The sequence below is a fragment of the Cyprinus carpio genome, chromosome B11 (assembly GCF_018340385.1).
Source record: "Cyprinus carpio isolate SPL01 chromosome B11, ASM1834038v1, whole genome shotgun sequence".
NCBI classification, from domain to species: Eukaryota; Metazoa; Chordata; class Actinopteri; order Cypriniformes; family Cyprinidae; genus Cyprinus; species Cyprinus carpio.
In genome coordinates, this window is record NC_056607.1 from 12025947 (window position 1) to 12041228 (window position 15282).

General features: G+C 36.0%; 1 protein-coding gene across 1 annotated transcript in view; it reads right to left on the minus strand.

The window, feature by feature from the left end:
• Positions 1–15282, minus strand: part of LOC109098308 (protein diaphanous homolog 3-like) — a 328141-nt gene that overhangs the window by 63399 nt on the left and 249460 nt on the right. The window contains 2 exon segments of the mRNA XM_042733923.1: positions 683–745; positions 2641–2736. Coding sequence (XP_042589857.1) covers positions 683–745; positions 2641–2736 — 159 coding nt within the window.

Here is a 15282-nt window from a genome sequence, read left to right on the forward strand (position 1 = left end):
AAGCAGAAAGAAAAAAACTGATTCATGCAATAAGGAGGACACAAGAGGAAATTAGACTCATATATGGAAACTTTAAGAATTCCACCAACAATGTAGAGGTGAAGGTGCTGCAACAGCAAACAGCTAGTGCATTTACATTTAAAAAAGCAAAAAAAGGTTCCACACTGATCAGAATATCAAGTCTGTTTGTTTGTGGGCAGCTTATAAAATAACAGCCAGTTAAATCATTGTTTGCCTTTCAAGGCAGTGGAGACACACAGTATCTGCAAGCCGAGCACCAACACCAACATTGTTTCAGTGGAAAAGGAATATCTGCGGTCAGAAGCAGTCTGAAGCGTTTGCTGTGTTTATGCCAGCAGCTTAAGAAGCAGTTCCCTTTTGACAGGAGAGGCCTTTAGGGACTGTTATGAGCCATTCAAATAAGTAATTGGCCCTATCTGGACCTACTATTGACCATTAGTGTGTATACGAAAGTGAAAAAATCAATAAATAGAGTGACACATGATTGAGACAGGGCAACACAGACATTAACCCAAACAAAAATGACATTCAGGACACAGGGCTGGTAGATCAGGGTTAGTGAGCAATGAAAATGCATTAAATAGCGAAGAGAGAGAAAAGGAAAGCAAATAGTGGAGAGAAATGCTATATTTCTCTCTCTTTTTTTAACTCTTGATTTTACCGTGGTTGCAGTTTTTCAGAACAGGTCTTTGTGGACTCGGATTGAGCACTTGTGTTGGTTCATCTGTGGAAATCAGGACACGGGACAAGACAGAGTGAGAGTTGCTCTCACACATAAACACACCTGCGGTCTCCATACATTAGATTTTTACTTCCGAGGAATGAAAGACATGACATGCTTTCAAAAAAAGTTCCGATTTCTTGAAGCAGGTCTTTCTGATTTGGCCAGACAGTTTGTTGGGCTCTCCTGATTTCTATGGAAGGTGGTCAGCTGCATTATACTCCATTGGCTCATGTGATGCCAGAGGAAGTGTGCTCATAGTAGGGGGCTGATTCTGTACTGATTTCTATAGAAAAAGATTTTTTAAAAGGAGCTACAGACTGGAAATTGTTCATTTACAGAACAATAGACTATATAGTTGTGGTCAATTTTACATAGACTTTACAGAATCTGCTAAATGTTCATTATTTTAACAAAACAAGAGGGATCATACAAAAATGGATTTTATTTTTTATTTCGTAATGACATGAATAAGATTTCACATAAAATCCGCTTACATACAGTAAAGAAAAAATAAATAAAGTTAAAATGTCCCCGTCAAAAGTTCATATATGCTTGATTCTTAATACTGTGTTATTACCTGGATGATCCACAGCTGTTTTTTTTTTTTTTTTTGTAATAGTTGTTGTTGATTAGTTTGTTTTTTGTGATGAGTTGTTTTGTTGACTGTTGTTCTTAAAAAATATTTTTTGTGTCACAAATTTTTTTTATTTTTTTCTGGAGCATCAGTGAGCATTTGAACATTTTGTAATAGTTGCGCATGAATCCCTCGGTTGTCCTCAGTGTGAAAAGATGGATCTCAAAATCATACAGTCATTGCTGGAAAGGGTTCAAATATGCATACTTGAAAACCAAAGAATTCGTGGGACTTAAAGGATTTTTTTGAAAAACAGCAGGCAGTTTAACTGTTCAGGACAATATAATGGTTTATAATGGTTTATTCCTATATAATCTGCAGGACTGAAGATAAATTAGACAGTACATACATAATTTTGTTATGGTAAGGAGGTTACTTATATAAGGAATTTATATGTTTATTCAGCAAGGACGCATTAAATGTATCAACATGACAGTAAAGAGACTTTTATTTTAGAACATTTTGCATTTTCTATTCATCAAAGAATCCTGGACAAGAAAAAAAAAAATGGTTTCCACAAAAATATTAAGCAGCACAGCTGTTTAAACACTGATAATAATAGTAAATGTTACTTCAGCACCAAATCAGCATCTTATAATGATTTCTTAAGTATCACGTGACACTGAAGACTAGAGTAATTGCCGCTGAAAATTCAGCTTGGTCATCGCAGGAATAAATTACAGTTCAAATTATATTAAAATAGAAAAATTATTGTAATAATTTTTAATATTATTGTTTTTACTATATTTTTGCTGCCTTGGTGAGCATAAGAAAGCTTCAAAGACACAAAAATAACCCAGACTTTTGAAAGGAAAACTCTAGAGTTTTTGGTCAGGCTATACTGATATATGCCACCCATCATCTGTCTGTAGCTGTCTGCAGTCAACAAACCTGAGCCTCTCAGCTGGGTAGGACACACAACATGAAGAGCACAGAAGACACACTCTAGCTTATCTCACCCCTCACTGCGCAGGAGAAAGAGACTCTCAACCACTGGGTGCTTTAGGCTGCCACTATATATAAGGGAAAATACACAGCTATCCCTCCACTCTTTGTTGGGATACTAGAGGTTTATTTTGTGATGATGGCTGGCTTACTGTACACTACTGCACTTATCACATAGCTACTTAACTAATAAACAAAGAAATAGACAAAACTAGTAAAGGCATGGAAAAAATAGGCTGTCTGAAACAACATTCAAAGAAAGAAAGAAAGAAAGAAAGAAAGAAAGAAGTGAGTGGAGGAGAGTGAGGAGACTCACCTCGGGGTCTGGGTGCTCTTTTCCTGCGGTCTCTGAAAGCAGCTCCAGACTGCAGCGCCTCCAGCAGACAATCCATCACACCGGTCTCATCGTTCTCTACAGGAGAGGAAGAAAGAAGAGAAAAACATTAGGATGCGGAGGGTCATTCCATAGCGTCACTAAAACCGGCCTTAAGGGTCTCTGCAGGAACGCTGAGAAAAAAAACCCATTAAAGCGGTCTTCTGTGGACGGTATATCACAGCGTCGACTCGGACAATTTGAGAGGCAGACAGGCTCTTAAACTCCTCTATACATCTCCTCTGCACCTCTACACAAATCCATGGGTGTTTTGTAGCGTTTTGGAGGGCCGATCGTAAAAACAGCTGAGTGGTGCAGGCAGTTAACCTCAGGCCACTGGCTTTCACACAGAGGCACTCCTGAGACACAAGCAGGCCTGTGGGACCCACGACAGGCAGGAGGAACACCACACAACACCACTCACGGTCACAAACTCATCACGCATGTGCTCGCACTGCTGCTTACACAACACTTTACACACACACACACATCCAGTGACAGAGAATAAATCAGCTTGGCAGGAAAGTGCGCTTTTCAGCAGGTTTGGAGAAAAAGGCTTGTGTGAGAGGACGTCTGTTGTGTGTTGAACCCATGGATGTGTGAGCGTGGGTAAGCATTAAGGGCCTTGACACTGTAACCTCCAAATATTAATCTTTACACTGACACAGCAAGTGCACACAGGCACACAACACAAAACAAATCAAAAAGCATGTGTGTGTGTGTGCTAATGCTGTAGAAGTGCCCACTTTTTCACCGATTGGTTGTGACACCTATCATCTGGGCTGATTCAGAATTAAACCAAAACTACTTACAGAATAACCTGACCATTATGATATTATTTCATGAGATTTAGTCGCATGCTAGGCTAAAGTACAGTTATGCATATATATATATATATTGACACCTATCATCTATATATATATATATATATATATATTATTTTTTTTTTATATATATATATATATATATATATATATATATTATATATATATATATATATATATATATATATATATATATATACACACAAAAAATGTAAATGTATATGTATATACAAAATCACAAATTAAAAGAACCAAGACTTCAGTCTGTGTGCATTGAATTTATTTAATACACAAGTTTCACAATTTGAGTTGAATTACTGAAATAAATGACTTTCCACGACATTCTAATTTATTGAGATGCACCTGTATATATTTTTATGTAACAAAAACTTTTATTTTGGATAAGATTAATCAGGATTATTCATTGGCCAGCACTAAATATACAGTATATTATAGAAAAGAAAATACAAATTGCAATAAAAAAAATATATTACAATTAAATTATCCTAACATATTATAGAAAATGGAACTAATACAAAAATTATATTATATATCATCTCAATTAAATGATTTGATAATTTACAATTTATAATTTAATTTACTATGTATAATATTTTTAAAAATCCTTATTTTGGTATGACAAATACAGTATATATATATATATATATATATATATATATATATATATATATATATATATATATATATATATATATATGAGAAAAGCAGCTGAAGGTTTCCTTCTTTTTTGCTATATTCACTCAATAGAACAAATCTTCCCCATTCTATCTGTAATTCAGCGTTTACCTAAAATATAAAATGTAAAAGCAAGCACACAATTATAGGAGCTTTATAAAAGAGACTGTCTGAAGCATCTGTGGGACTGTGCCATTGTCACGGGTGCACTGCTCTCTGTAAAAAGCCAGGCAGACTCAGTCATAAGCTTGGATAATATGGTGAGGCCATTTTCAATCAGCAACTATTGTCTGAGTAAGAGAGGGATGGAAAAATAGAGAGTGGGAGGGGAAGCGAGAGAAAGTGAATTGAGGAGAAGGTATAGCTCTTTTGTACAGAGTGTTGTCAGTAGTTCAGAAGTGGTAGCCAACCAATGAAAACTATCAGCGAAGAGAAAGCACAAAACTGTTGACCTTTACTAGCCAAGCTTCATTTAGACATAAAGAGTGTGAGTCTGTGATAAAGTGTGTCTTATGATAGACCAACCACTTATCACCACACTCTCTCACAGTAATTCAGTGCCTTGCTAAATTTAATCCACTATATTTTAACAAATTAAAAAAAGTCATTTTTTTTCGATATTATGAAGAAAATTTTCAAAGGATTGAAACCTAATTTCCATATAAAAATATGCTTTAAGTAAATATATTTTTGCCCTAAATACATTAATAATAATATTATTTTGACAGCTATGTCTTTTCCCTCGAGTACATACTGGCTTCGCTGTGGTTCTGCCATCATTTTATCCATTTTTCCAGGCAGATTTGCTCCAGGCTGTTAAAGTTAGTAAGATGACACCTAAACAACCTGAACCTGTCAAACAGTGCCACCTATTCTCAGTTGCCAAGGCCATTATAGGACATTTTATGCTTTTGAGAATTCATCTGGCCTTGCATTTGGGAAACTTTGTCTTAGTAAAAAACAGCTTTGTCGAAAGACTGGACTTTTTTTGCAGACTGGAATGTGTAATTTAGCACAATTTTCGTGTATTTTGCATCAGCCATTCTTCCTTCGATTTTAACAGCATATACTTGGCCAATGCTAAATTTTAGTATACACGTCACTTTAAAGCTATGAATTGTTCTCTGTTAGTCTTATCTGACTTCAAAATCTTTTCCACATTCCCCCTATGAGCAACAGTGCCATGTGTCAAGCCTTTTGGCAAACTCCAGAAGTGCTGCCACATGGTTCTTTTTGAACACTGTCCTCTTTTGTGTCATACTCCTGTATGGGCCAGTGTTGTCCAGGGCTCCTGATATGTTGTCGGGTGCACCTTCAGCTCCAGAATTCGGTAGCCCCTTTAAAGTGTTTGTTTGCTTCTCTGTAGCTTACATCACAAGTCTCCTGCTTGCTTGTGCAGAAATTTTTTTGGAAGAACCATGTGTAGACAGTGCTTGCCTGGTTTGATATAGCTTTCACCTCCTGAATCAACAATGCCCACTGGGACAACCAAAGACTGGCATAATTGTTAATTGTTATATACTCTTTTGACAATTTATGCATTTGTTTTACATATGCTTTTTAGTCATTATTTCCACTGTATAATTAAATTCACAGATTGAATAATGCTCCCATAGCTGTGGGAATTTTTGATCAAGAATTTGCGCAAGCGATTTTAATGATTCACAGGTAGAGACCAATTAAAAAACAATTTTTTTTCCTCATTTGAGCAATTGTATTTCATCTGTGTAACCGAAGTGCTTCTACAACCCAGGTACTGAATATTTATATACACAGCATATTTCAGTTTTTATTTGTATTAATATTGTCTAGTGCCATGGTAAAATTATTTGAATGATTATATGCATGTGTATATGCACCTCTCTGCATGCACGTGCTTCATGTGTGCGTGGATGTGAATATAGAAAACAGCGTGCGAGTAATGAATAGATTTCCATTTTGCTTTCTTTCAACTGGAATGGTTTAAAATCGCTTGCGTGTGTAAACACATACAGTTGATAAACTTTCACTCTATTATAGTTAAATTTTGCAATTAATCTGCAGATCATAAATGTGCTGAACCTTGAGGCTTGGTCCATACGGATCACGGATCAACTACGATCCGTTTAACTATTAACCACAAGTGTGTGTCGAACTTTTCATTACTTGAAGGGACACACTTATAGTGTTGTAAAAATGCAAGTGTTTTCATGGCTTTATTTTATTTTTATTATTATTTTATGTATTTTATTTGCATTTTAAAATCAACTTCTAAATGTCTGTTCAGTATCCCCTATAACTTAATTTTTGGTGCTTCTAATTAATTGATAAAAAGCAATTGCAAATGCTGTACAAAATAAATATCACCACTACTCATCTTTGCACCAATAAAATGTGCACCAATAAAAAACACTTTATTTTTCTAAAAAATATATATCTAATTTATCAATATTTAACTTACATTGGAAGGGTTTCTATGACCTTTTTAAAGGGTTACTTCACCCAAAAATGAAAATTAGGCCATAAATTACTCACCCTCAAGTCATCCTAGGTGTATATGACTTTCTTCTTTTTGATGAATTCAGTCGGAGTTATATTAAAAATGGTCTTTGATCTTTCAAGCTGTTTAATGGCACTCAGTGGGTGTTGCAGTGCATCAGTCCAAAAGAAGTTAAATAAAAAGTGCTTATCCATATAAAATTAAAAATGTTATTTTTTCTTTCATTGATAGGGGTGGTGAAAAGACTCCTGTGTAGAATATATGGGTTGTTTTTTTGGTAAGAAAAAATTTCCATATTTAAAACATAATAATAAATTTAATCTAGTCACTGTTGTACACGGAAGCACTTCCGGGCGGATGATGTATGAGGTCGGCTTTGCGTATTCACACACACACACACACACACACACACACACACACACACACACACACACACACATATATATATATATATATATATACATATATAAATTACTAGCCAATAGCGATTCTATTGCCAAGGTGTGCATATATTAAACTATTTTAAGATTGTTTGAGTATTAAATGATAGCAAAGGAAATCTAAATGTAAAATTACATTTTTTTTTTTTTCAAAAATTATATTTTTTACGAAATGATATTGATTCTTAAATCCCAAGAATTGATTAGTCTAGCCTGTTTTCAGTTAATGGACGGAACATTGAAGGGCACCTCCCATCCAACATATCGCAATAGGCATTGTGCTTTGATACTTTTGAGAAAAAAAAAAGTCTCAGATTAGTGCATGTGAACTGATAATCTCCTCCACTTTAATACCAATTTCAGCACAAAATAAACATGACTAAACATCCGGAGGTAAATTAAAAGAAAGAGAACAACTTTACAATCTATATCCTGTAATTGCTCAATCAGTGTTTCAACCGCGCAAAGATGTCAATAACGGCTTGTTAACAATGTCACGTAACGTCATATTTACTTCAGTAAAAATATATTCACTGACCATAAAATCGTTAGTCAGCTAGAAAATTAAACTGTAGAGAGGGACATTTTGCTAAATATATGCACCATATAATAAATTCAATATCATTTTTACTGTTCTTCAATGTTTAATTTATATTTTTATGACAGCCACCATATAAATGTTTATAAAAAAAAAAAAAAATTAAAGTAGAAATATTATGCAATTGTAACTTTTATTATAAATTCAAATCATTAACTGTAATTTAAGCAGTTGTATAGCCTAAAAAAATCTGTCAGTTTTAACCTTTAATATTATTAGTCATGCAGTACCAATTGACTCTCATGTATATTTTACAGCATTAGTTAAAATACTTTTCTCTTCCTAAAGAAAATTTGGCATTTGACCTGATATACATCCAAAATTATCGATAACAAATCTAATGGAATCGGGAATCGAATCGAATCGAATCACAAGCTTGTAAATGAGAATCAAACTGAACTGAATCATGAAATTTGTGTCAAAAGCCAACCCTAATACAAACATTACAGATAACTGAAAAATCTCTAATATCAGCCAAAAACAGATTTGAATGTATATTTTGCCCACACAATCTTTATCTTCCATTCCAACCTCTCCCACCACCATGGCAAAGACTAAAGAGCTCTCAAAGGATGTCAGAGACAAGATCGTAGATCTGCACAAGGCTGGAACGGGCTACAAGACCATCAGCAAGAAGCTTGTTGAGAAGGAGAAAACTGTTGGTGCGATTATTCGCAAATGGAAGAAAGACAAAATAACTGTCAGTCTCCATCGGTCTGGAGCTCCGTGCAAGTTCTTGCCTCATGGGGTAAGGATGATCATGAGAAAGGTGAGGGATCAGCCCCGAACTACAAGGGAGCAGCTTGTTAATGATCTTAAGGCAGTTGGGACCACAGTCACCAAGCAAAACACTGGTAACACACTACGTCGCAATGGACTGAAATCCTGCAGCGCCTGCAAGGTCCCCCTGTTCAAGAAGGCATATGTACAGGCCCGTTTAAAGTTTGCCAAAGAACATCTAAATGATTCAGAGAAGGTTGGGGAGAAAATGCTGTGTTCAGATGAGACCAAAATTGAGCTCTTTGACATTAACTTGACTTGCCATGTTTGGAGGAAGAGAAATTCTGACTATGACCCCAAGAACACCTTCCCTACAGTCAAACATGGAGGTGAAAACATTATGCTTTGGGGCTGTTTTCTCCTAAGGGTACAGGGCATCTTCACTGCATTGAGGGGCAAATGGACGGGGCCATGTATTGTAAAATCTTGGACGAGAACCTCCTTCCCTCAGCCAGAACACTCATGGGTATGGGTCATGGATGGGTACCTCCAAGACCTCAATCCTATAGAAAATCTGTGGAGGGAGCTGAAACTTCCAGTTGTCAAATGACAGCCCAAAAAATCTTAAGGATTTAGAGAGGATCTGTAAAGAAGAGTGGAAAAAAAAAACACTCCTGAGATGTGTGCAAACCTGGTGACCAACTCCAAGAAATGTTTTACCTCTGTGCTTGCCAAACAGGGATTTCTGCACCAAGTACTAAGTCATGTTTTGCATGGGGATCAAATACTTATTTCACTCACTGAAATAAACAGTATTTGGAAAAGAACAATAATTAAAAATATAAGCTATAGCAATATAAACGACAAGCCAAAAAAATTAATTTAGGCTAAAATGAAACTGAAACCAACGATAGGTCTCTCATTCTATACAAAATCAAATGTTTCCTCATTTGCGATGATTTATTATTTATTATGTACTTCACTTGCACTCCAATATCCACGTAAAACAAAATGTTTTGCATAACTTTACGGCGGTTCAGTGATAACGCTTAAATGCACAGATTTTACAATATATTTAAACTGAGCGGTGTGTTTTATTTTCCATATGTTTGACTGAATGTATTTTATTATGATAAAGAACAGGCTGCATTGTCAAGGTAGCAATGCTTAACTGTGTGTGCATGTGGCGCAATCACTTGAATTTTTTCTTTCTAACAGTGGAAACAACTCATTCACAATAAAAAACAAATCATTGTGCTTTTGTAAAATAAGCCTAAAGAAAAATAGAATCTGTCTGTTTCCTTTAGCGCAGCACAAATATGAGCCGAAACTCTGCATACTAGGCTACTTGTTGCACAGTTTTTCTTTCATTTTATTAATTTATTATTTAAGTAAAAATATATTTCTCGTATAGGCCTATTTATTAGTATATATATAGTGTATATATATACACCCTAGATTCATTATGTTTTTCTCCATTCGCAGAAGCGCTGCAGGTGCGTGATTTGATATGAAGACCGTGTGAATTCTAATGTTCTGTTTGCTGCTTTTTGCGCATATAAAATGAATCCCTGGGAAACAAATATTTTTAACGGGTCACAGACACTTATCCTTTCTAATTTAATTAAATTCTAATTGAAAATAATCTTGTTGGTTAACGGTTAATAATCGGTTAACGGGCGTCGGTTGTCGGTTAGGAAAAAATTACTGAAATGAACATCCCTATCCAAAATCAAAGTCAAAATCAAGTTCATGAAATCAAGACAAAATATACATTCAAAAACACAAACTCGGTCGTCCTCCATGTCTCCGCTGATAGCGGACAGTGTGAGTGTGAGTGGTGAGCAAATTAATTTTTTTTACTGCCAAGCGCCAGGCCAAAAGCGAGTGGCTGGCACTGAACCTGACCATGAGAAAATGAGGCATGAATGTCAATCACTTATCTCAGTGTTCCAACACCATACTCTTCACCCACAGGACCCTGGACTGCTGCAGCTGTCACGGCAACGCCTCGAAAACCAGAGCTCTCAGATGACAGACAGACAGACACTAACAGACAGGTGTGAAAAGACAAAGGTGTGCCAGCAGGTAACTCGGTACTACAGAAAAGCCAGTTGATAAGAGAACAGGAAGAAAGCAAGAGAGTAATAATAAGGTTGAGAGAAGAGAAATAATGACTACTAACATGCTATTGAGTGGGAGCTTAAGGAAAGAGATGTAATCATGGAAAAGCAGAAGTCCGAGTGCATTTGCGCGTGCGCGTGTGTGTGTGTGTGTGTGTGTGTGTGTGTGTGTGTGTGTGTGTGTGTATGTGTGTGTGTGTGTAAAAGGCTCTTCGCTACACCCACATGCACACCTACTGTTCAATCAGACCTGACTAATTACATGCAGCCATGAACCAACACAATTTACAAGTAAGGGTCATGCTTAGAATATTTACTTCTTTCCGAGAAGAAAGAGAGAGTAGAGAGAATGCGAGTCAAAGAAAACGAGAGTGAATATGGACTGGGATGAATGACATTAGCATGCACACAGTTTTTCATTTGGCTGTTGCTACTTTTTTCAGAAGATAGGACTAGGTAGTCAGGATGCAGGAAGGATGGCTAGACGGACAGAGAGGGTGTGATTTAAGGGAAATGGAGAAAGGGAGAGTGAACCCAGAAGAGTGATAAGTGATAGGAGGCAGCCTGCTGGGTCTCTGATGGAGGAGAGAGGGATGGAGGGTGGCTTTAATAAAGAGCTGAGTGAAGAAGAGAGAGGAGGTGTGAGAGGGAAGGATATGGTGTGATTTAGCAAGGAACGGAAAAGACGTTTGGCTTGATTGCTGTTGCCTCTCTTCTCGCTCTCCCTCTTTCATAAATACAAGAGAGAGGGCGGCACAGTGGCTCTGTGGTTAGCACTGTTGTCTCACAGAAAGAGGTCTTTCTGTGTGTTTTTTTGTTTATTTTTTTTGTGTATGCGTTTTTTTTTTGGTGTTTGCATGTTCTCCGTGTGTCTGCGTGGGTTTATCCCGGGTCCTCCGGTTTCCATTCTAAATTGTCCCCGTACGTGTGTGTAAAGACAAGACTTGTGTATGGATCGACTTGTGTATAGATTAACTGGTTCTCGCCTTGAATATAGCCATAGATGCAGGATTGGCGTTAAGAAAGAAATAAACAAACAAACAAACAAACAAACATAAATACAAGAGAGAGTGAACAGAAGCACTCAAACTGGAGAGAAAGACAGAGAGAGAGGGCAATCGTTCCTCAAATAAAACCCTATACATCTATGTTCCATGAATCAATTCAAAAATCTTCAATTAACACTTTATCAAACTTTTTTTAAATAAAAATATCTACAAAAAAAAAATTTTTTTTTACACATTTAATAAATTAAACATTTACAACGAAAACATCTCAGACACATTTTTTTAAGCATGTTTCACATATGTTTGTGATTATAGATTTAATAAAGGAATAACTATCTAATATAAATTCTAACTTGTCCACCCTAGAGTCCTGCAACGGGTCGGGTACCTGCGGGTACCCGCATAAAAGTGGCTATAACGGGTGGATTGTGACATTCCTAAAATTCACGGGAGGGATAATTAACTCCTTGCAGGCGGGTAGTAACATGGATGAAAAATATGTGCAATATTTGTATGTCTAAATTACCATTACACATACGCAACAACGATATGACATTTGACCCATCACGTCACCACCACTGCGACAGTGCGACTTTTGTTGATGCTTCTCGTAGGCTAGTTGGAGTGAGCGTTGCAGGAGTAGCTATGGATGAAGTAAAAGTAAAGTTGGCGAGTGGAGTATATAAAATTGTTGACAACGAGTCTTTAAAGGCAAAATCGGATGAGAACGTAACTTAAACCTGGGACTGTGGACGATATCTTTTTCCTGCACAGTAACCTTAAGAGAAAGTAAATGCATAGGCATAGGCCTATAGGCTATTGTTTGTAAGCGACAGGCTCAGGTTGTATTTTTTCTTGTTCTTTTTTTTTTTTTTTTTTTTTTTTTCATTAATAGGTCTATTTGCGTATAGTTATCAGGTTCCATAGCCTATTTAGGTGCCGATGGTAGGCTACTTGAATGGCGCAAAACAAAGCGCACTTTAGCCTGTTTCATTACTCCATTCATGACGCTGTTGTGATGTTAAGAGAGGTGCGAGATAAAAAATAAAGCACTTTAATTGGAATGATTTTAGCGTGTGATTTATCACGGGCACGGATCGGGTAAAGGACCAAATCTGACTGGTCTAGTGGTTCTTGGATATTTTAATAAAAAAATCTTACATATTGTGCCTTTAAGTCACTGGGGTGTATTTATAGCAATAGCAAAAAAAAAAAACAAACAAAAAAAAAAAAAAAAAACATTGTATGGGTCAAAATTATAGATTTTTCTTTTATGCCAAAAATCGTTAGGATACTAAGTAAAGATCATGTTCCATGAAGATGTTTTGTTAATTTCTTACCGTAAATATATCAAAACTTAATTTTTGATTAGTAATATGCATTGCTAAGAACTTCATCTGGACAACTTTAGAGGTGATTTTCTCAGTATTTAGTAATATTTAGTAAATATTTTAGTAATATTTTAGTAAATATTGTCCTATCATAACAAACAATACATAAATGGAAAGCTTATTTATTTAGCTTTCAGATGATGTATAAATCTCAATTTCGAAAAATTGACACTAAAGGGTCACATATTCTTTTTTTTTAGGAACCCTGTGGTGTGAAAGGGACATCATAACTTTTAGAAAACATAATTTGCTTCTTAATTTTGCAATGAAACCGTATTTAACAGTAATTTATATGTCCATGACAGGGTGGACATATCTTATGATTTATGCTTGAAGAATGGCCCATTATTATCTTAAAAAATGTGTGGGAGCTCAGCTAATATGTTTCTATCGTATTTGAGTGTCTACTATTTATATGACATGACACAAAGCGAATGGGAAATTAAAAACAAAACCTTTGAGAAATGTGAGGGTTGGCAGGCACTCTGTGGTGATATTGACCCATATATATATACATATACATACACATACATATACATATATATACATATATATATATAGATATATATATACATATATATACACCAATACATACATACATATATATACATATATATATTATATATACACACACACACACATACTATACACATTATATAACACATACATACATACAGACACACACACACACACAATAATAGATATGCTATTAAAGTTTTAAGAACACATGCTATTATGGTGATATTAGGTCTTTTAAATGGGAGTATAGAAGGTCTTTTAAAGGCCAGTTTTTAGTGCACCAACAGAAGCAGACAAACAGTCACGTTCTGTCGGTGTGATGTGAACTGTCCTTAAAGGAAAAGCTACACTTCAGCCCTGCTAAAATTTAAGAAATGCTTCATACAGATCACAGAAATGCATGAATTTAGCTGATCTGAGATCAAACAAATGTGTGTCAAGGAACTGGACAGGCGTCTGCACAGGATGAGCTATAATGACAGAACAGCACAATTATTTCTGACGTACACAGAGGTGCTCACAGTTCACGTCCATTCTCTCTAGTGTTTATCTGAAGAGGGTGAAAGAGAGATGACAAATAATGAAGACCGCAATTACCTCCCCTATAATCTTTCATCAACCCTCTTTTCTTGTTCTCATCTTTCACATCATATTTTCCTGAACAGATACAAAGAGCACATTTGCTCAGCTGTCTGTCTGCTATGGCTTTGACAAAATGCCACCTGCTAATCTGATTTGTCAGGTGCATATTCTGATCATTAAACCGTAAAGGTCAAATATTTTCACTATCCTCAAAGAAAGGAAGAAACGTCAGTGAAAGATAAAGAGAATATTGTTGGATCTCATGCATAAGCTCAGCTGGAGTTAATCTGAGGCCTGGAAGGTTCAATCTATCGTAGAAATCTTAAAGAAACTCATGATTTATGAACCCAGCAGAGCGGTAATGATGTCAATACCATGGGTTTGATTTCCTGAGAACACACAAACCGATAACATGCATACATTTAGATCACTTGGGATAAAAGCATCTGGCTAATGTGATGCAGCCTTTGCAAACAAGTAGTTGGAACTTATAAGAAACCCACAAAGATGCTGTTCTAATTTCACATACAAAGTATATATTATAAAAATGTTTATAATATAAAAAACCTGTAGGGATGCACTAATTACAAAGCAAGCACATTAATAACAGTTCTTTAAAGGTGACATATAATGAAAATCAGACTTTTTCCGTGTTTAAGTGCTACAATCAGGTCCCTGTTGCATCTACCAGAAAACGTGAAAAAGAATAACCCACTAAATTTTGGTATGCCTTTCTCTGCAAGCTTGTGAAAAAAATGAGCTCCTCAGATTTCACTCCCCTGTGATGCAGAAAGGGGATCTTATAATATTATCGCCCCTTAATCTACATGTTTCCAGCCACGGCGCCGCCACTGTGTTTTCGAAATCGAAAACGGTGTTCCAGTTCTAATGCCATGGCGAAAGTTCGAGCAAAGCATGCTAATTTTTCTGTTGTTAGCTGCACTGTCAAGCACAGAACACTATTTAGAGTCCCAGCCTCAGAGGAGACAAAAGAGCAGTGGATTTATTCATTTATTTACTTCATATTACTCTGCTGCCACACAGATCAAATACAAACATGCACCTTCACAGACATAACTAACTCTTTTTGTAACTTTTGTGTTTTTACATAGATTTGTGTGTATTTGACAGTTCAAGCACAATAAGACATGAAAGAGAGTTTAGTACTCACATGCCGAGTGACAGCCGCTTTCTGCGTGTGTGCTC